The sequence below is a fragment of the Triticum urartu genome, chromosome 6A, assembly GCF_056163025.1.
Source record: "Triticum urartu cultivar PI428250 chromosome 6A, HENAU_Tu73, whole genome shotgun sequence".
Lineage (NCBI taxonomy): Eukaryota > Viridiplantae > Streptophyta > Magnoliopsida > Poales > Poaceae > Triticum > Triticum urartu.
Window position 1 is genome coordinate 514,036,163 of NC_141878.1, and position 19,258 is coordinate 514,055,420.

General features: G+C 46.6%; 1 protein-coding gene across 1 annotated transcript; it reads right to left on the bottom strand.

Moving 5' to 3' along the window:
* Positions 1–12,526: 12,526 nt before the first annotated feature.
* On the bottom strand, positions 12,527–16,650 carry SAH7 (Pollen Ole e 1 allergen and extensin family protein). The gene is made up of 2 exons (XM_048679877.2): positions 16,347–16,650; positions 12,527–13,111 (listed from the first exon to the last, which is right to left on the bottom strand). Exons 1-2 carry the CDS (start codon positions 16,522–16,524, stop codon positions 12,780–12,782), a joined length of 510 nt encoding a protein of 169 aa, XP_048535834.1. The 5' UTR covers positions 16,525–16,650; the 3' UTR covers positions 12,527–12,779.
* Between the last annotated feature and the right edge of the window lie 2,608 nt (positions 16,651–19,258).

Here is a 19,258-nt window from a genome sequence, read left to right on the forward strand (position 1 = left end):
AGGAGAGTCAGTGCAGATGGAAACAAGGTACAAGGGTTGAAAACTCATGACTGTCATGTCCTACTTCAAAGGGTTTTACCTATTATCCTTAGAGGATTGGGCCGCCCTGACTTATACAGAGCAGTTGTAGAGTTGGGACAATTCTTCAGGGAACTCTGCAGTAGAAATATCAGGATAGATGCTTCGGAGCGTCTTAGAGACAAGATACCAACTATCCTATGCGACCTTGAGAAGATATATCCTCCAGCCTTCTTTGATGTGATGGTGCATTTGGTTGTTCATCTACCTGATGAGGCACTACTTAGAGGTCCAGTACAGTATGGTTGGATGTACCCTATTGAAAGGCGGCTAGGCACTTTCAAGGGCTATGTTAGGAATAGAGCTAGACCCGAGGGTTCCATTGTAGAGGCCTACATTGCTACATAAGCATTGACATTCTGCTCAAAATACATTGAAACAGCTGATCAACATAGCAAAGAGGTGGGTGAAGACAATCACGGGCTCAATGTTTTTGATTATTCTGTTCGAGTTACAGGGAAGATTCGACAAGAGGACAAACCTAAAGATTTGGACAAAATGGTTTGGCATGTGTTGAATAACTATCCTGAGATACTACCTTATATCAATTAAGTGCTAAGTACTGCAGCTTACACATCATAATCTACTAAACTTGCAGCACATTCTTATATATTTAGATGTTTGACACGATCACTATGTTGTGCAGCATCTACAAAAAGGAGTTACTGCCACAAAATCCAAGAAACATTGACAAACTGGTTATGGCAGGATTTGCAAAATGGTTCAAGAGCCATGTAAGCTTTTGAATTGCACTATCAATTTTTTTAATATATTGAGTACATAAGATGATCATCTTGTCTATTTTATAACCATAGGTTAAGAAGATGCGAGAGGATGGGCAGGCAGTTGATGATGCCTTTTACGCACTAGCAATGGGTCCTGATACTCGGGTAAGACATTATGAATCTTGCGTTGTTGGAGATGTGCGCTACAACACCCTTGCACGCGACGAATGCAGGAAGACACAAAACAGTGCCATCGTGAGCATGGATACGTACGGCAGAGAGATAACTGAAATGTATGCTAACATAACAGACATTGTTCAGTTGCAGTATATCTCCAGTTTCGAGGATCATTTGTGTGTGGTTCTGTTGTGTTATCGTTGGTATAACATGTTTTCCAGGGTCGCAAAACCCAAAGTTGATGATTATTTCAAATCCATCAATGTCAAGGCAGCGTACCAGAGCAACGAGCCTTTCATTTTGGCAAATCAAGCAACACAAATATTTTTCTTGGAAGACACATTTGCATGTAGCGATGATTGGAGAGTATTGCAAAGGTTTGAGCAGAGGAATTCGTTTAATGAAGTTGCACAACAAGATGATGCTTACACTGCTCCTGATGTACAAGATTCCATAGATGTTCCTAATATCTTTGAGAACCATCACCTCAATGACACTGGCGAAAAGATTGCATGTCGTGTTGTGGGCATACAAGAGTTGATCAAGAAGAAGCCAACGTTCGAGGACATTGAGGATGAAGAAGAAGATGCCATTGTGGGGAATTACGATTCAGACTGATACACATGGCGAAGATGTTAACGCTGCTGCTGCGGATGATGATTAGATTGCTTTTGTCGTATTTTCCTGTCAGAAGACGTTTTTTATCTACTATGTGAAATTGTGTTTGCTATGACAACTGAAACCTTATGAACGTGTTGTTTAGTATTTTGATGTGAGAATATCACTTGTTATGTATGTTGATTTTGTGTTTGGTGATTGTATGACGACTAAAACATGATGACATTGTTGTTTAGTTGTACTCATATTTGGCTGTGAAACTTGAATTTGATGGCATAGTTTACTATTGGACTGCAATTTGCTAGACGTCTTCGAATAGGAACAAAGCTGATCCGACAGGGCCTCTGCTAATTTATTTATTTATTACCAAAAGGGCCGCTGCTATTTATTTATTTATGAGCAAAAGGGGATACCCCCGGTTTCCGTTAATAGAAACCATTAGATGTTCACAACACTACGCCCAGCCTGCTACACAGGTTTCATTCATTACTAGTTTCAGCAAAGTGCTCATGTCATAGCCACTGAATATATCAGAGTGTTACATACACTGCAAATAAAGAGACAATCATCCTACAGAGCACATTGATTTTGCCCATTATCTTCACAAGCTCTTTCATCTCCTCATTGTTGTCAAGGTCGTTCAGCAGTTGTTGCTTGGCCATGATCAGAGAAACTGCATCTTTAACCTTCTGCTCTGCATCTTCCTCTTCTGTCGTTCCTTCAGTTACTTGTCCAACACCCCAACCTGCTGGTAATGGGATTCCTCAGCTAACCAAATAATCAGCATAGTTGCATTCCCCAACATCAGCAACTTCCCAGAAATACAAATCACACGAATCTTCTCTTTTCTGCACGAATCAAATTGGAAAATCATCAACCAAACTATTAAAAAAATCAGCAACTGAAAGCAGCAGAACAACACTTAACATATTATTACCCCATGATTCGGGCATTTGTAGAAGACTCGGTCAGGGTTGAGGATTGTGGTTGAGATGCGACAGATAGCTCTGCGTGATTTGCAGCAGTGGCACCACACCAACGGCAGCGGGTTGCGATGAGCAACCGGCTGCAGTGCGTGTGCCGGCGGGGGCGTGATGAGACCCACAGGCGATGGTACGGGTGGCGACTTGGCGCATATCTGGTTGTTGCCTGCTGAAGAGAAGGTGGACGAGCAGCCAGCAGACATGGTTGCTGCGGCCAGAGCTTCTGATGCTAGGCAGAGTAAGTAGAGAAGAGGAGAAGTGAATGTTGGATATGTCAGTTTCATTACTTGCAGAGTAGCATAGCACCATATATAGTCATAGTCTAGGTTTGGATTCGAACCAGCTACAGGAGCACGCCTCTCTTTTTCTAAAACTCATCAACGTCTCTTTATTGGTACACTAGCTTATTCTGTACGCCTTCTCAAGTCTTTGATTTTCTTTCTTTTTTGCGAGGAAGGAAGGAGGGCAAATTTGAGAATTCCTGGGACTCGAACCCAAGAACTCTCGGTTAAAAACCAAGGGTGCTAGTCACTTATGTGGCGAACGTTCCCTGGGAGGAGGACGGCAGACAAACGCATTTTCGTCACAGTTTTAATTGCGAAGCAAGATCGAACGATCACAGTTTCGGGAATGTTATCAGGCGAATGAGCCAAGTTTTTCTTTTCTTCCTATATATAAAAAGTATGCTACTTGGTGTCGGCTTAGTCAACAAACGATTGTGCCAACCTTGACTGTTGGATTGACATTCAACGTTTGTCGTGTTTCTTCAGTCTCTTCTTCCTGCAGCCACCAAAGTCAAACCAGCGCCGGAGGGACTGCATGCTCCCGCCTCCCACGGCTGGTTGTGCTACCGCGCATGCATCGTGGCTACATCGCACCCTAAATCTCTACGCATCTTCCCTGGCTCCTTTACGTTCCCATCCGAGGCCTCACCATCGTCCTCCGCCTTGGTTCGCTCGCCGCGGTGTCGCCCTCCTGTGTTATCAACATGGTCAACAACCGAGAGGAATAAGGAGATGACTGTACATGGTGAGGATGACAGTAGGGACCCAACAGCGCGCAGTAATTTTGTTTTTCCGGGACGGAGAAGGGCATCAACTGGGTTGTGCGGGAGCTGTGGCCCGTCTAGCCCAGGCTTTTATTTCATATGTTTACCACATGACCAGCCCAGTTTATTTGTTCTTTCCTTTATGAAAATGGCTAGCCCAGCTATTTTGTCTTTTGCAGAATAACCAACGTAGGCCTACTTGCTTTTCTACGCCCTGCTGGGCCGGAAATCTTTCAAGACGGGGAGGGATGCATTCAGGCTTGCCCAGAAAATGGGATATAAGTAATAAGAAATGGGCTATAACTAATAATAAATGGGCTGTAAAATGAAAAAATACAGCAAACAGGAATTAGTTCCAAAATACTTTTTTCTTTCGGATTTTGATATTTTAAATTTCATTGTTTTTGTGCGGGTAAAATTTCATTGGATTTAAATTAAGGTATGTTTAGTTTTTAAATTAATTTGAATCTGGCTATAAATTTCGGGATGTATGCTGTTTGGGACAGATTTGGAGGCTCACTTGTGGGTCTACTAGGTTGACGTGTATGAAAGGCTTTGTCAACTTAGTCCACAAACGATTCTAGCAGCAGTGGCTGTTGGATGTTAATCCAACAGCCGTGCTGCTTCTTCAATATCTGATCTTCTTGCTCCAGCTGCCCAAACTAGCGCCGGTGGGACTGTCTGCTCCCGCCTCCCGTGGCCAGTTGTGCTGCCGCACAGGCCGCACCGCCCCACCCTACTCCATTGCTGGCCAGGCCATTCCTCTACTCACCCACACCTCCTATTATTTTCTGGTGACGGCAGCCGAACCAGTAAACTCTCGTACTCCCCACCGCGTGGGCAACCACTGTCAAGTCTTCCCCGGCTCCGTGGCATTCCCTTCCTAGGCCTCGTCGTCGTCCACCACCCTGGTGCTCTCGATGCGGCGTGGTCAACGTGGTCAACGAACGACATCCATCGGAAGTGGACTATACATGAAGAGGTTGACAACTGGGTCCACAGCCGCACACAAGGAAATGCCTCCTTATTACGCGCAAAATAATGATTCCTCCACCTGATAGTTGGGACCCACCGGAAGGGCCTCTGTATTTCACAAAAAAAAAACGTTCCCCCCGCTGACAGCTGGGACCCACTAGCTATATCTTCGCACGCAAGGAAGTGCCTCCAACATACTCCCCCTGCTAGCTGGGACCCGCCATAGTGGTGGGCTAACCTGTGGGCCTACTAAGTTGACGCGGACGGAGGGCTTTGTCAACTTAGTCAATATGAACAATTCTAGCTCCTGGTGACCATACGATGTCCATCCAACGGCCGTAGTGCTTCTTAAACCTCTGGTCTTCTTGCTCCAGCCGCCCAAACCAGCGTCGGTCGTGCCGCCTGCTCCTACCTCCCGTGGTCAGTTGTGCTGCCGCGGAGGCCTCACCTCCCCTACTACTTCCACGGCTGGCCAAGCCATCCCTCTACTCACCCACACCCCTTGTTATTCTGTGGCGAAGGCAGCCTCACACCAAAGCCGAACCAGTGAACCCTCGTACTCCTCTCCGCGTGGGCATCCACTGCCACGTCTTCCTTGGCTCCGCATCATCCCCTTCCTAGGCCTCGCTGTCGTCCACCTCCTTGGTGCTCTCGGTGCGGCGTGGTCAATGTGGTCAACGAACGACTTCCATCGGAAGAGTACTGTATGTGGAGAGGCTGACAGCTGGGTCCACGGCCGCAGCAAGGAAGTGCCTCCTTATTATGTGGAAAATAATGATTCCTCCACCTGACAGCAGGGACCCACCAGACGGTCCACCGTATTTCACCGAAAAAACTTTCCCACCTGACTGCTGGGACCGACCAGCTACATCTTCGCATGCAAGGAAGTGCGTCCATATTACAGGCAAAAAAATGCTTCGCCCCCTGACTGCTGGGACCCACCAGCTACATCTTCGCACGCAAGGAAGTGCCTCCTTATCCTCCCTGACAGTCGGGACCCACCTGATCGAAGCGTACGTAGCGTTGTCATTCTGGTCGCGAACGTGTACGTACATATTGGTCGATTGGTCTATCTGCAGGCTGCAGCGATGAACCGTGGCTGAGTAAGGAAGGGCACGTGTTGTAGTAGAGGCGCGGACGTAGCATGTACACATACGTACAGCCAGGGTGCAAGAAAGTAAATACGGCCATGTACGTACATACTGGCGGGGTCTCGAACGCCTACTCGCGCATATGTACGGCCAGGGCTCGTGTACATGGCTGGGTCGGAACGGAGAAACTGCGTCATCGTGTTCATCGGGAGCCAACCGGCTTGGACGGAACAGCCGATCGAAACGAGGCCTGGCATACTGCAGAACAGAGGAAACTGGCTTATGTTCGACCGGCCACGGTCGTAATGTGATCCTGTTCATCGGGAGGGGTCTGGCGTACCGCAAAACGGAGGAAACAAACTTCTCTTGGACCTCCTACAGTCGAAACGGGGTCCTGTTGATCGGGAGGGGTGTGGCGTACCGCAAAACGGAGGAAACGGACTTGTGTTGGAGCGCTGCGGTCGAAACAGTGGACCTGTTCATCGGGAGGGGTGTGGCGTACCGCAAAACGGAACTCCACGGGATACTGTTCATCTCCACTGTCGAACTCCTCCAGCCCCCACGCGCAACTGTTTATCCACCGTCGACCTCCTCCAGCCTCCACATGCGACTATTCATCCACGGGTCCTGTTCATCCAGCCTCCACCGCTCCTCCAACGGCTACTGTTCAACCAGCCCTCTCCACGGGGTCCTGTTCAACCACCCCTCCACAGGCAACTATTCATCCAGCCCTCCACCGGCTACTGTTTAACTAGCCCTCCATGGGGTCCTATTCATCCACCCCCAACCGGCTCGATCGGGGTCCTATTCATCCAGGGGCAACGGCCTCTACTACCACGGGGTCCTGTTCATCCAACACCCACTGGGAACTGTTCATCCACCCCCCCGAATAACGCTCATTGTTCATCAAGAGGCAGCAGGTTCAATCGGCTTCAGTTAGCAGCAGTAGCGAAAGAATCGCTCGATCGGGTTCAGTTAACAGCCAGATCGATCGATCGCTCGGGTTCAGTAACGTGTAGCCTGTAGTGCAATCGCTCGGGTTCAGTAGGCGAACGCCTTGCTCGGGTTAGGTTAGAGCCCAACGCCTCGCACCCACGCACGCCGCTCGGCCCCCGACCACCCACCGTAACGGAGAACTCCCCGATATTTTCCTCGCCCTCGCTTCTACCATGGTTTTTTCGTCATGGACGGCCCAAAGAATGTCATGCAGCTGCGTCTCCGGCCCGCCCAAGATGAAAAGCCCATTTTCTGTCATGATTTTTTGTCATAGAAGTAGGAGCCCACCACATCTATGATACCGGGTTTTGTCACAATTATCGTCATAGAAGTGTCATAAGCATGACAGGAAAAAAATTCGTTCGGCCCAAAATGTCACGGATGTCTTTTTTTGTAGTGAAATGCAATGGCAATGGCACACAGAGTGCCCAAGTCCTTCTCTCCCAAATCCCACCAAAGCAACTAATGCTAGGGAGGGAAATGAGAGGAAGAACGAAGAAGAGAACACGAAGAACTCCAAGATCTAGATCCAAGGGGTTCCCATCACACAGAGGAGAAAGTGATTGGTGGAAACGTAGATCTAGATCTCCTCTCTCTTTTCCCCCTAAAACTAGCAAGAATCCATGGAGGGATTGAGAAATAACAAGCTCGAAGAAGGTCAACAATGCGGGAAGAACACGAGCTCAAGGGATAAGGTTCAATGGGGAAGAAGACCCCCTTTTATAAGACCTCCCGAATCCAACCGTTATGTGCTCAGCCTGCACACGAGCGGTACTACCGCTCAGGGGAGCAGTACTACCGCCCGGGCAGTAACGCACATAGAGAAATGCAATGGTGCGAGACCACGAGCCGGTAGTGCCACCAGAGCGGTACTACCGCTTGCCACAACGGTACTACCGCTAGGGTTGCAGCTCAGAGCACTAAGGAGGCAGAGCAGGACAAATGGGGTGAAGTAGAGCCACACCAGTAGTACTACCGCTCGAAGGAGAGGTACTACCACTTAGAGGCGGTAGTGCCACACAACCACTACCGCTCGGAGCACGAAGGGTCCTGGAGGGGAGCGGAAGCGGAGTGGTAGTGCATGGGCGGTACTACCGCTCGTACTACCGTTCCACTACCGCGCAACCCGACACGAAAAATCACATCCCCATAAGCAGTGGTTCTACGCGCGGCACAGGGCTGCGGTACTACCGCTTACAAGCGGTACTACTGCTCGAGAGACCGGTACTGCCGCTTGAGGCCTTCAGGAACACAGCAAAGAAACCAGAAGCTACAATAAAGCCTGAACTGCCAAAACTTCTGCAAATGAGCTCCGAATTGAGCAAACTCAAGCTTGTTTGATAGATGACGACAAGTAGCATCCAACAGGAAAAAAGAGGCAATAGAAAAAAGTCAAAGGTATATAGATGTGAAACCTCTATGAATGAAGAACTGGCAAAAACTCCAACATCGAAAACATCATAGAAGATACACATGAACTCCGTTTTTTATGAACTCGAGCTTGTCATCAAGGTGACCATAAGTTCTAAGACTCACAAAGAGAAACAACAAACAAGAACCAAGAAAGATGATGCAAGGATGCGATGGTTTGAGCTCTCTATGAACGATATGATCAAGCTACTCATTGAGAGCCCCCCTTGATAGTACGGCAATCGATCCTATAACCCGGTCTCCCAACTACCATCATGAGACCGATAAAAATAAAAAACCTATCAAGGGAAAACCTTTGCCTTGCACATAGTCCACTTGAGCTAGATGATGACCACCTTGACTCCCTCAAGTTGGACCAATTTTCTTGATTGTGTTGGCTCGATGAAGACTAGTAGATTGCTCCCCCATACTCCACTATGGCTGAGCCACTCTTCAGAACATCTTCACAAGTCCATTGTCACTACAATGGGGCAAGCTTCAAGCATGACCTCTTCATGATGCTCCACTTGAACTTGCACACCGCAATCTTGATGACGAACACCACTTGATGTCATCCTCCAGGGGTCGTATGAGATCTTCTCTTGACGCAAGCCCATGGAAACATACCTAATCCCACATAGAACTCTCACGTAGACCATGGGGTAGTACACAAAGCGTAATGGGCAATGCTTACCTACCATGGGATCCCTCTCGGTACATCTTGTATGCTTTGTGTGTTGATCAACTTGATTCACTCTTTGACCACTCTTGATAAACCTTGTTTCATGTCTTCTCTCTAACCAAAATTTGGATAATTCCTTGAATAGCACCTTGATCAACTCATAAACTCCTTGAAACCAACACATGGACTTCAAGAAATGCCCATGGACAAATACTTCAAATATAACTCAAGGCAACCATTAGTACATAGAGAATGTCATCAATTACCAAAACCTAACATGGGGGCACCGCATGTTCTTTCAGCTGTATCATGGATGGTGGGCTGCCAAGCGAACAAACCTGCTCTAACATGAAGAAGCCGAAATTGCGAGCCAATAAGAGTGAAGGATTTTAGGAAACTGAGCTAGAGGCTTTGGTCCACTATTACTTTAGTGGAAGAGGAGGGCACTTTGTTATGGCTTGTTTACTCTTTTAGATCCTTGTATGTTATTATAACTTGAGAGGTGTTAAGCCTGTTTATTTGCCTTCTGTCTGGTCTTTAAAAGTTCCTCCCAAAATACAATTTTTCATGTGGTTGCTATCTCAGAATAAGATATTGGTCATAGATAATTTGATAAAAAGAAGGATACCCAAACCTTTAGAATGTGAGAATTGCAAAGAAATAGAATCGGTGTTTCACTTATATTTTGAGATCATCCTGACAAAGCATCAATGGGCTGAGGTCCAGGTTAGTTTTTAGGTGCATATTCATGATTTCATTCCGTTTGTGTTAAAATGGATTTTTAACAAAAAGTATAACAACTGAACATAGTATCCTCTATAATCCTGTGGGGGTTGTGGTTTTTGAGAAATGACCTAGTGTTTAAACGATGTTCCTGGTTGAACATGAAACAGGTCTGGCTGTGGTTTTGAAAAACCTTCAATCATGGAGGCTGGTCTTCAAGGGAGAAGAATGTGTGATGGTGGACAGGTTAATCCAGCATATGTTGTGCAAGTTAAGGGCTCCTTTCCCTTTGGACACCATATGAGAGTTTCAAAGGAGATGGATGATGCTCCTGCCTGGGCTAGAGCAGTGGATGATGGAGGACACGGCGGTTACGGTTCCCTAGATCACTTACGCAATAACCCTTTGGAAGATGACGCGCTCCATGTGCTGAGAGGATGAGCTTCTAACTCCCTCCAAAGTTTCATCAGTTGTTGGAATAAAAGATTTGTTAGGTCATGTGTTTGTGGAGTGAAGAGCAAATATGGTTCTTCTCGACTGAAACGATTGGAGTATTGCCTTGTAGTTTAACTTCACTGCCTCAATGCCGTTAACTCGAGCTTTAAATCTGTTGAACTGGCTACCATTCCAACATGGTGTAGCTTTTAGAGTCATTGTTCTTTTCAAGAACGAAAAAGGTACCTACCTACATACTTTGTACAAACTTGCTTCAGAGGAAGATAGGGTATGGATTCGGTTAATGAGTAACAAATATCTTCATTCCAAGACTCTGTTGCTGACTTTGTCATCCAAGTCATGGAATGACCGTATGACTCTACCTTCTAAAAGGGATTGATGCGGACTAAAGTTACAAGTTGTGTTCTTTAATGGAGGTGCTTTTAAGGTGGGATATGGTGGTACCATGTCGTTCTTGGGAGGATAGTTAGCTAGGGGACGCGCCGCTAGCCTTATAGTATCTGCAACGAAAAGAGCCGTTCATCGACACAATATTAGGGATTGTTCACTTGAATATCCAATTTAGGCGCACTCTGATCAGAGATAAGACATGCTTGGCTTCATCTTGTACATAGGTTGATGACAGTCAACTTAGCTAATGAGCCAAATGCTTTTCAACATGGCATGCCACTCCAATCTTATGTTTTCCCTCAAATACGTTTTAAAAAGTCATGTAAAACAAAGAGGCCCTTAGGGCATCTCCAAATCGGACCTTAAACCTCCACTATATTCTGGAGTACAGTATCCAGACCACTTTTGCCATCCAACGGGATTTGTAAATGTCCGCTTAGCAATCCGGGCGTACGGATTCCGATATTAAAGAAACAAACGTGGGGGCTTCGCCGGAGTCCGGACGTGAACTAAACTAATGACAGCATGGTCCCTCTTTTTTCTCTCTCTCTCTCTCACCTCCCAACCGTGCATGCATGATCCATCTATCCTCTCTCTCCTCCCAACCGGGCATTAAACCATAAATATCCCACCACATGCATGGTCCCCATCTACTTATTCTCCTCCCGACCAGATACTTTGTGATTAGCATTGGATGACTCCCTCCCGCATCATGTCCGCAGACCACTTCCGGACATAAAAGCGGACATATATCAAAGACAATTGCAGGTTAGCTTTGGAGATGCCCTTACATGTTCCTTTGGCCTGAACAAAATATTTGGACCTTTTATGGAAAATGGAACTTAATAAAATCAAGTGATTCTTGTTAAACTCTTTGATATACATAAGACTATGTTTGGTTGCTGGGAAGAGATTCCAGGATTAAAAGGCACAGTTGTGATTTCCCTTGAAACACTGGAATCCATGGGCATTCCAAGGGAGATCCTCGACACCATTTGGCACTTCAGGTGCGGAATCTAACCCAGGGTAGGCCCAAGGAAAGGGACTGAATCCATCCCCATTGCGAGGGTGCGTTTAGTTGCAAGGGTGGCCAGGGATGGGTTGGGATCGTTCAAAAAAATAGACATGTTTGGTTATAAAGCACTTGAATGGTTCCACTCAAAAAAGAGAATATTCTCTAAAGATGCTGAACCATTGCACCCCAAGAAATCGGTCGAATCATATGGCCACCCATTGCATGCATGATCATGTGAGCATGACTAATGGTCCCTTCTCAAATAATTAGCTCATCTCTTATATAGCCAACACATGAATTGAATGGTTCCATCCCAAAAAAATTGGGCGGTCCAAAACCTTCAACCAAACGCATCCTAAATGCCGCCGTAAGCTCTCCATGGGCGATTCAGCTCGTGGTTTTCCCACCCAGGGAAAGGAGGAGGATCCCTTGCAACAAAACAAAGCCTAAGGAGCATCTACAGCCGGAGTGGGCAAATTTGGCCTCTCAAACATCCGCGGACGTACCCGGTCAGTGTTCGGGCGTGTCAATTTTGGGTCCCTGTTTGTCCATGTACGCGGCCATTTGACCCACTTTTTCCCCTATACGTGCAGGCGCATGCATGTGACCGGTAGAGATGAAGAGAGAAAGAAAAAAAGAGATAAAGATGGTCCGTGGTGGGCCAAATCCTATGTTACGGACACAGGACCACTGCCAAACATGCCCGGGCACTCCTCATATTGCCCCCGTATATAGGCTGGGTACGAGGAGCTCATATTGCCCCCATATATAGGCTGGGTACGAGGAGTACCGGCAGCCTGAACGTTTAGGGAGGCTTTGTGGGGTTCGATTCAACATTTTCTTCTCTCTTATGTCCGGCTTTGTGGGGTTCGATTCAACTTTTTCTTCTCTCTTATGTCCGGTCAATGATCCTGCGTCCGTCCAGTCTTGAGGAATCCGGTTGTAGACGCTCAAAGTGTTGATCGTCTTGGGAATCTCCATTCAAAACTGAATGCACTTTCCTAAGTCTCCAATCATTTCAGTTGAGAAGAACCATATTTGCCTTTCAGCCGGCAAAGAACTTCCTTCCTCGACCTTGTCCCATTTCAAGACAGAACTGCACACAGTACGCACATCAGCGTGCTTTGCCGCTTGAGAAAACGGTACACAGTAGGCACTCTTAAACAAACAACAATCTCATAACATTAGCCTGCTAAGATGAACCAACATGTCTGATTTACTAGCTCACAAGTTCCGTGGTTCAACCTGAACCAGCGATCAACATACACACCCAAGCGCTACGCCATAATGTCAAGCACACAAGCCGCGATACTTCTGGTCTTGGTAACACATATAGATAGACGTTTCAGGACATTTCACATGACGGCTTTAGTAATACGTTAACCTGTTTCGTGATAGCGAGTTCGGAGTGCTCAGACGCGATCGTCGACCTCCTCGTACATCTTGAGGATCTGCGCGCATGCAGCCAGAGGGGTGTCCTTCTCGAACCCCAGAGCATTCGCCAACCGAACGTTGGACGCGACACCGTTGTTGTTGTTGAGGAAGACAGGGGCCCTCTCCCGCCCAGCGACTGCCTTGGCACATGCCGTGTCCGGGCTGCTGACGAGGACAGACTCGCAGAGCTCGTGCTCGTGCTCGTCGGCCACGGGGATGTTGTAGGTACCGGTGTGGTCGGTGTGACCCTCGAAGCTGCATGTCTGGGCCCCAGTAGATCTCGACTTGCACTCAACTCTAACCTTCGCTCCTGTTGAAAGCAAGGATGGCATATTAGTGTCAGTTGGCAAACAAAAACAATAAATTCTCATGAATAGCAACTAGTAGTTGGTAATTTTGATAGATGAGATTTTATTCGAATGAGGTATTCGATAACCAATCAATGTTAGCTTCTCAAACATTCGGCCCTATATTCATATTACCATGTATTGTCACAACCACAAACTAGTGGCGATTCAACTCTCAGCTCTAGCTCCTACTCCCTCCGTCCCATAATATAAGAACGTTTTTGACACTAGTAGTGTTAAAAACGTCCTTATATTTTGGGACAGAGGGAGTAGCATTTTACGAATGATTATTACCAAGCCAGTTAACCATAAAGATCCAAAATGAAGAACCAACCAAGGTAACTATAGAAGTCATAAAACAACTTTGTCTTGTGTTCTCGAGATGCATTGAACCCTCAACGCTGTGTTCTATCAGCAATGCTGATTTCTAGCCCTCGCCTCCTCAGTGTGACAAATAGCCATGCTCATATGCAGTTCTGCGCTATTTGCACAACATGTACAGCTGCTACTAATGGATGGTTATTTAAGCAATGTTCAGATAATCGAGCAGGGCATTTGATCTGGCCCAGCTTTCGACAGACAAAATGTTTCCACTATCTACAAACCTAAGCATGGTTTATTGCCTGAATTGCCCTGTGTTATGAACAAACATGCATAATGATTTGTTCTTATTTAGGTAGGCCTCCAAATTTCACCCGAGATTGTGCAAGAACATTATAAAAGATTACAAGATGGACTGGTGGTTTAAATTTTTACCATTTGAATAGATCTCTAGGCAATGTGATGATAGTAGTAGTGTGGGTACATGTGGGAAAGCCATACTCATTTCCTAACTAAGTTACTTAGCTGCTGCGATGAAGCCTAATGCTGCTGCATCACATAATCCATGTGCAATAATAGTTGCAACATTACAGTTACAAGGACCTATTTGCAAGTAGTATCTTGAATTATTGATCCATAACAACAGGGTACTCGTCCAAAATCTGGATACTATATGATACTCCCTCCATTCCAAAATACTTGAAGTTATAGGTTTGTCCTAAGTCAAACATTTTCGAACCTTATAATTTTTTTTTGCTAATATCTACAAACTCAAACGTATACAATATGAAAATATATTATGATAATGAAGCTAATTTGGTGCTGTAGATGTTGGTACATTTTTCTATAAACTTGATCAAACATTAAGAAGTTTGACTTAGGACAAACCTAGAACTTCAAGTATTTTGCAACGGAGGGAGTAACTGAGGCTTAACTTGAATTGTGAACATATTTCTTTCGCTGTGACATGCATGCCGGTTCATTCCAGACTGTTTTGCATTTTGGCATGCCTTATAAGTAACTGCAGTCTTCTAGACTGTTGTGTTCCATTTCTTACACTGTTTTGTTTGCTAACGAAAAATTTAAAATGGATGGGAAAGGTTCAGGAAAGATGCACAAAATGAAGGTCAGTGTAGTGCTAAGATAAATTACATGGCATACTAGTATGCTTGTTTTTCTAATATGTTCTATTGCAAATGCCGAAAAAATCAAATTGCATGTATCTCACAATAGAAGTACAACCAGATAAACCGGTGAAGTCTTCTGTTTTTTTAGGAAAAACCGGTTAAGTCATGTAGCCTGTCAGCACAAAGATACTTAGTAGCCAAACACATAAGATATATTGTGATTCGACCACTAGCAATTTTATCAAGCAAAGAATCCATTTGCACAAAATCACAAAACAACAAACTTTGTACAAAGATAATCAATGCATACAAGAACAGTACTACAAAAGTTATAATTCTATTGACAATTTCACATAGGAAGGTGCCTGTACAGGTTCCCTTGAAAACAGTAGGTATGTTCACAGGATGTTCTTGAATGTACAATTAATAGTGGGTAATGATAGGTGAGCTGTATTTGTAATCAATCCAATTCACAAAGGGTTTTGTACATAAAGCAAAACATAATTAACACTAGCTATCTGTCTAAAAATCCAACTTGAACTAAAATTAAATTGGTCGTTGCCACCTGCAGACTAGCTAAATAACCAAATCATGTTAAGTTCGAGCGTTCTCATTTCATAGCAGGTTCAGTCTAGTCTTTATAAAGATTGAAGTCTGAATACTTATCTGTACATCACCTTATACTATCTGGTGTCAAGAATAACCTTTTTCTCAGTGAAAAACTGGAGAATTCATATACATTTGTGCTCATTAATGATACAATCTCTCTGCTGTTCAGATGAATGTGTGGTTTTGGTTCTTCTGGATACTGAGCCTATATTTTTTTTTACTAGAGTGTGCAGGGAACATGCCTGCGCACACCAGCATGTTGTGTGTGCATTGTGGGCATCCACTTTATCATTTGTCTGAAAAATGCCAACTTACTTCAGATATCAAACACCAACGAACCCATCTGTAAATCGACTATATTCGGTTCAGACAGAGGTTTGTGTTCTGTATCGTTATTTAACAGAGAGCAGTAGGATGAGGTCCAGACACCAGTATCCAACAATGTCTGATTATACCGTTCCGAGTATGAACTATGCGATAAATGAAACCATCAACCATGGCCAGAGATCGTATGATATTAGATCTAGCACATGATATGAACTCAGTCTGCAACTCAGCATACCAGCATCTTACTACATTTCACCCCGGCGCGGTACAGAGCCTGTAATAATTTCACGGGCATGGCGCATGAACGTTCGCATCTATCCAACCGTAAACTGTAAAAACACATCGGTCAGTTCATATCTTCACCACAAACTGCAAACATAACAAATGAGATCCTGCAAACTACTACTCGTAGACAATGCTAGTTTAACTTGTGCACAAAGTGATCATGAAGATCTAACAAAAGTTCCCACAGAAACGCAAATTAGTGCTGAGGATTCCAAAAACCATGCATCCAGCGTGAACCAACCACTAGCTACTTCCGCTACGAAATCAGATCGCAGGGGAAAACGAAGAGAAAGCAACCTATTTTTTCACCGTCTGGACGCATACTTGTTACTTGGTCCTATCAGGCAACATTCCTGGATAAACTAACGCCTTTTTTTTCGAATCAACTAACGCCTTTGGAGGAAGGAAAAGGAACGGTGAAACGACGGGGAGAGGCCGAGGGAGAGACGCGCTCCCGCGAAATCGATACTGGTACAACCGTAACGGATCGAGAGAGGAGGAAAGAGGCGGGTGCGGCGTAAGCACGTACCAGCGATGAAGGTGGAGGCCGGGGTCTCGAATCCGGCGCGGCAGGTGTCGCACCAGACGCGGCCGCGCACGACGAACTGGGTGGGGCGCGAGCGGAGGTCGCGGGAGGCGGAGGCGGACGACGCCGCGAGCGCGCACAGCACGGCAGCGAGCAGGAGGGAGGCGCGGAGGGACGCCATTGCCGCCGGCGGGTTGGGGAGCGAGCGAGAGTGGAGCGGCAGAGTGCAGTGGAGGATTGAGATTGCGGAGAGAGTGGAGTGCAGGGAATGATGGTCGCGTGGGGCCGTTATCGTGAGCGTTGGGGATCCGCGCACCGCGCGGTGGTGAGGGAGGGCTCGAGAAAATCTAGGGGTCTCGTTGCTTTGCCTTTTCTTTTTCTACTCGAAAGAAAAAAATGAGTAAAATGCACTGGCGGTACTTGAACTTGCGAAGAAAGCACGTTTTGATCACTATACTTAAAAATACGGCCAATATAAAGTCACTCAATACGACCAGATATGATTGTCCGATCACTGTTCACCGTACGCCACTCGTCGCCGCTTCATTTGACCACTTGTTGACCAATCTGAGGCGACAGGTAGTGTTCGCGGGGGGTTCTACAGCACTTTGGGGTCCTTGTAAAATGACCAGCCCCTCTCTCAAATCCCCTCGCCCTCTCTCAAATCCCTAAATCCCTAGGTCGCCACCCGCTCGCCTCCCCTCGACGCCGCTGTCGCGCTCCCCTCCCCTCCACGCCGCCGTCGCGTTCGATCCCGCTCCGCTATGTCGACAAGCTCCATCGGGTCGGAGATGGGCGGCCATCCTGTGGTCGTGTCGTGCATCAAGTGTCCTTAGTGCCGCACGCGCGTCAAGTTCTACCTGCCGAACACGGAGAGACATGAAGGGTGGGTCTTCTACAAGTGCGTTAATAATCGAGGTAAGTAGTGTGATGTGCTTAGTTTTGGTCGTGGTGTGATTGGTTTGACATTTTGTTCACGATCTGGGTCTTTTTCTGCTTAGGTCACTTGTGAGTTCTGGTATTGGGAGCTCGAATATGTTGCTTATCTTGTTCAAAATCGCTACCTCGAAGGCAATAAGGCAGTGGATGCACCAGGTGCTGCAGAGGATAGAAGGGAAGAGCTGAATCGAGCAGCAAATGGAAGAGCAAGTCAGAGTGATCTACAGGTGCAGGTAGAATGCATGGAAGGAACGAAGAATGGGTTGCAGATGGAAAGGAGCAAGCATGGATTCTAGAGCAAGCATGGGTGATGTCGTCGCACGGGCGACATCCCTATGGCGCAGCTTCAGCCACGAGATGAGCCGCGTCTCCACGGCGACTCTCGCCCTTGCCCTCGCCGATGATGGTGCAGTGCGGTGCGATGCAGCCGACGATCGCCTTCCTCTGACGCCTCTCTCCTTTCTTTTCGTTATGATCGAAGCCGAACAGCCAGGGAGATGTGATGGATTCCTGACCAAAGCAGGGGTTTTCCTGCAAAAGTGTCGTGCCACCGTCGACCAAACGAGGGTTTTTCCTGCAAAAGTGCCGCGCCACCGCCCGCAAAGGCCAGCTGGCGCCTTCAAGTGGTCAGCATGTGGTCAAATGAAGTGGCGACGAGTGGCGTACGGTGAACAGTGACCGTACACTCACGTCTTCTCGTATTGAGTGAGCATATTAGATGCATTTTTAAGTATGATGATCAAACCGTGCTTTCTTCGCAAGTTCAAGTACCGCCAGTGCATTTTACTCAAAAAAGAATAAGAACACAAAAGAAAGGAAAATTTCTCTGGAGCAATGTGACGCCCCCGATTTGACCGTACGCTAATCATGCACGCAAATGTGTACGATCAAAACCAAGGACTCACAGGTAGATATGACAACACAACTCTACAAATAAAATAAGTCATACAAGCATCATATTACAAGCCAGGGGCCTCGAGGGCTCGAATATAAGAGCTCGATCATAGACGAGTCAGCGAAAGCAACAATATCTGAGTACAGACATAAGTTAAACAAGTTTGCCTTAAGAAGACTAGCACAAACTGGGATACAGATCGAAAGAGGCGCAGGCCTCCTGCCTGGGATCCTCCTAACTACTCCTGGTCGTCGTCAGCGGGCAGCACGTAGTAGTAGGCACCTCCGATGTAGTAGGAGTCGTCGTCGACGGTGGCGTCTGGATCCTGGGCTCCAACATCTGGTTGCGACAACCAGGTAGAAGGGATAGGGGGAAAAGAGGGAGAAAGCAACCGTGAGTACTCATCCAAAGTACTCGCAAGCAAGGAGCTACACTACATATGCATGGGTAAATGTGTAAAGGACCATATCGGTGGACTGAACTGCAGAAAGCCAGAATAAGAGGGGGATAGCTAATCCTTTCGAAGACTACGCTTCTGGCAGCCTCTGTCTTGCAGCATGTAGAAGAGAGTAGACTGAAGACCTCCAAGTAGCATCGTATAGCATAATCCTAACCGATGATCCTCCCCTCGTCGCCCTGTGAGAGAGCGATCACCGGTTGTATCTGGCACTTGGAAGGGTGTGTTTTATTAAGTATCTGGTTCTAGTTGTCATAAGGTCAAGGTACAACTCCAAGTCATCCTATTACCGAAGATCACGGCTATTCAAATAGATTAACTTCCCTGCAGGGGTGCACCACATAACCCAACACGCTGGATCACATTTGGCCGGACACACTTTCCTGGGTCATGCCCGGCCTCAGAAGATCAACACGTCGCAGCCCTACGTAGGCACAACAGAGAGGTCAACACGCCGGTCTAAATCCTATGGCGCAGGGGTCTGGGCCCATCGCTCATTGCACACCTGCACGTTGCAAGGGCGGCCGAAAGCAGACCTTGCCTAGCAGGCATTCCAGTCCAATCCGGCGCGCGCCGCTCAGTCGCTGACGTCATGAAGGCTTCGGTTGATACCACGACGTCGAG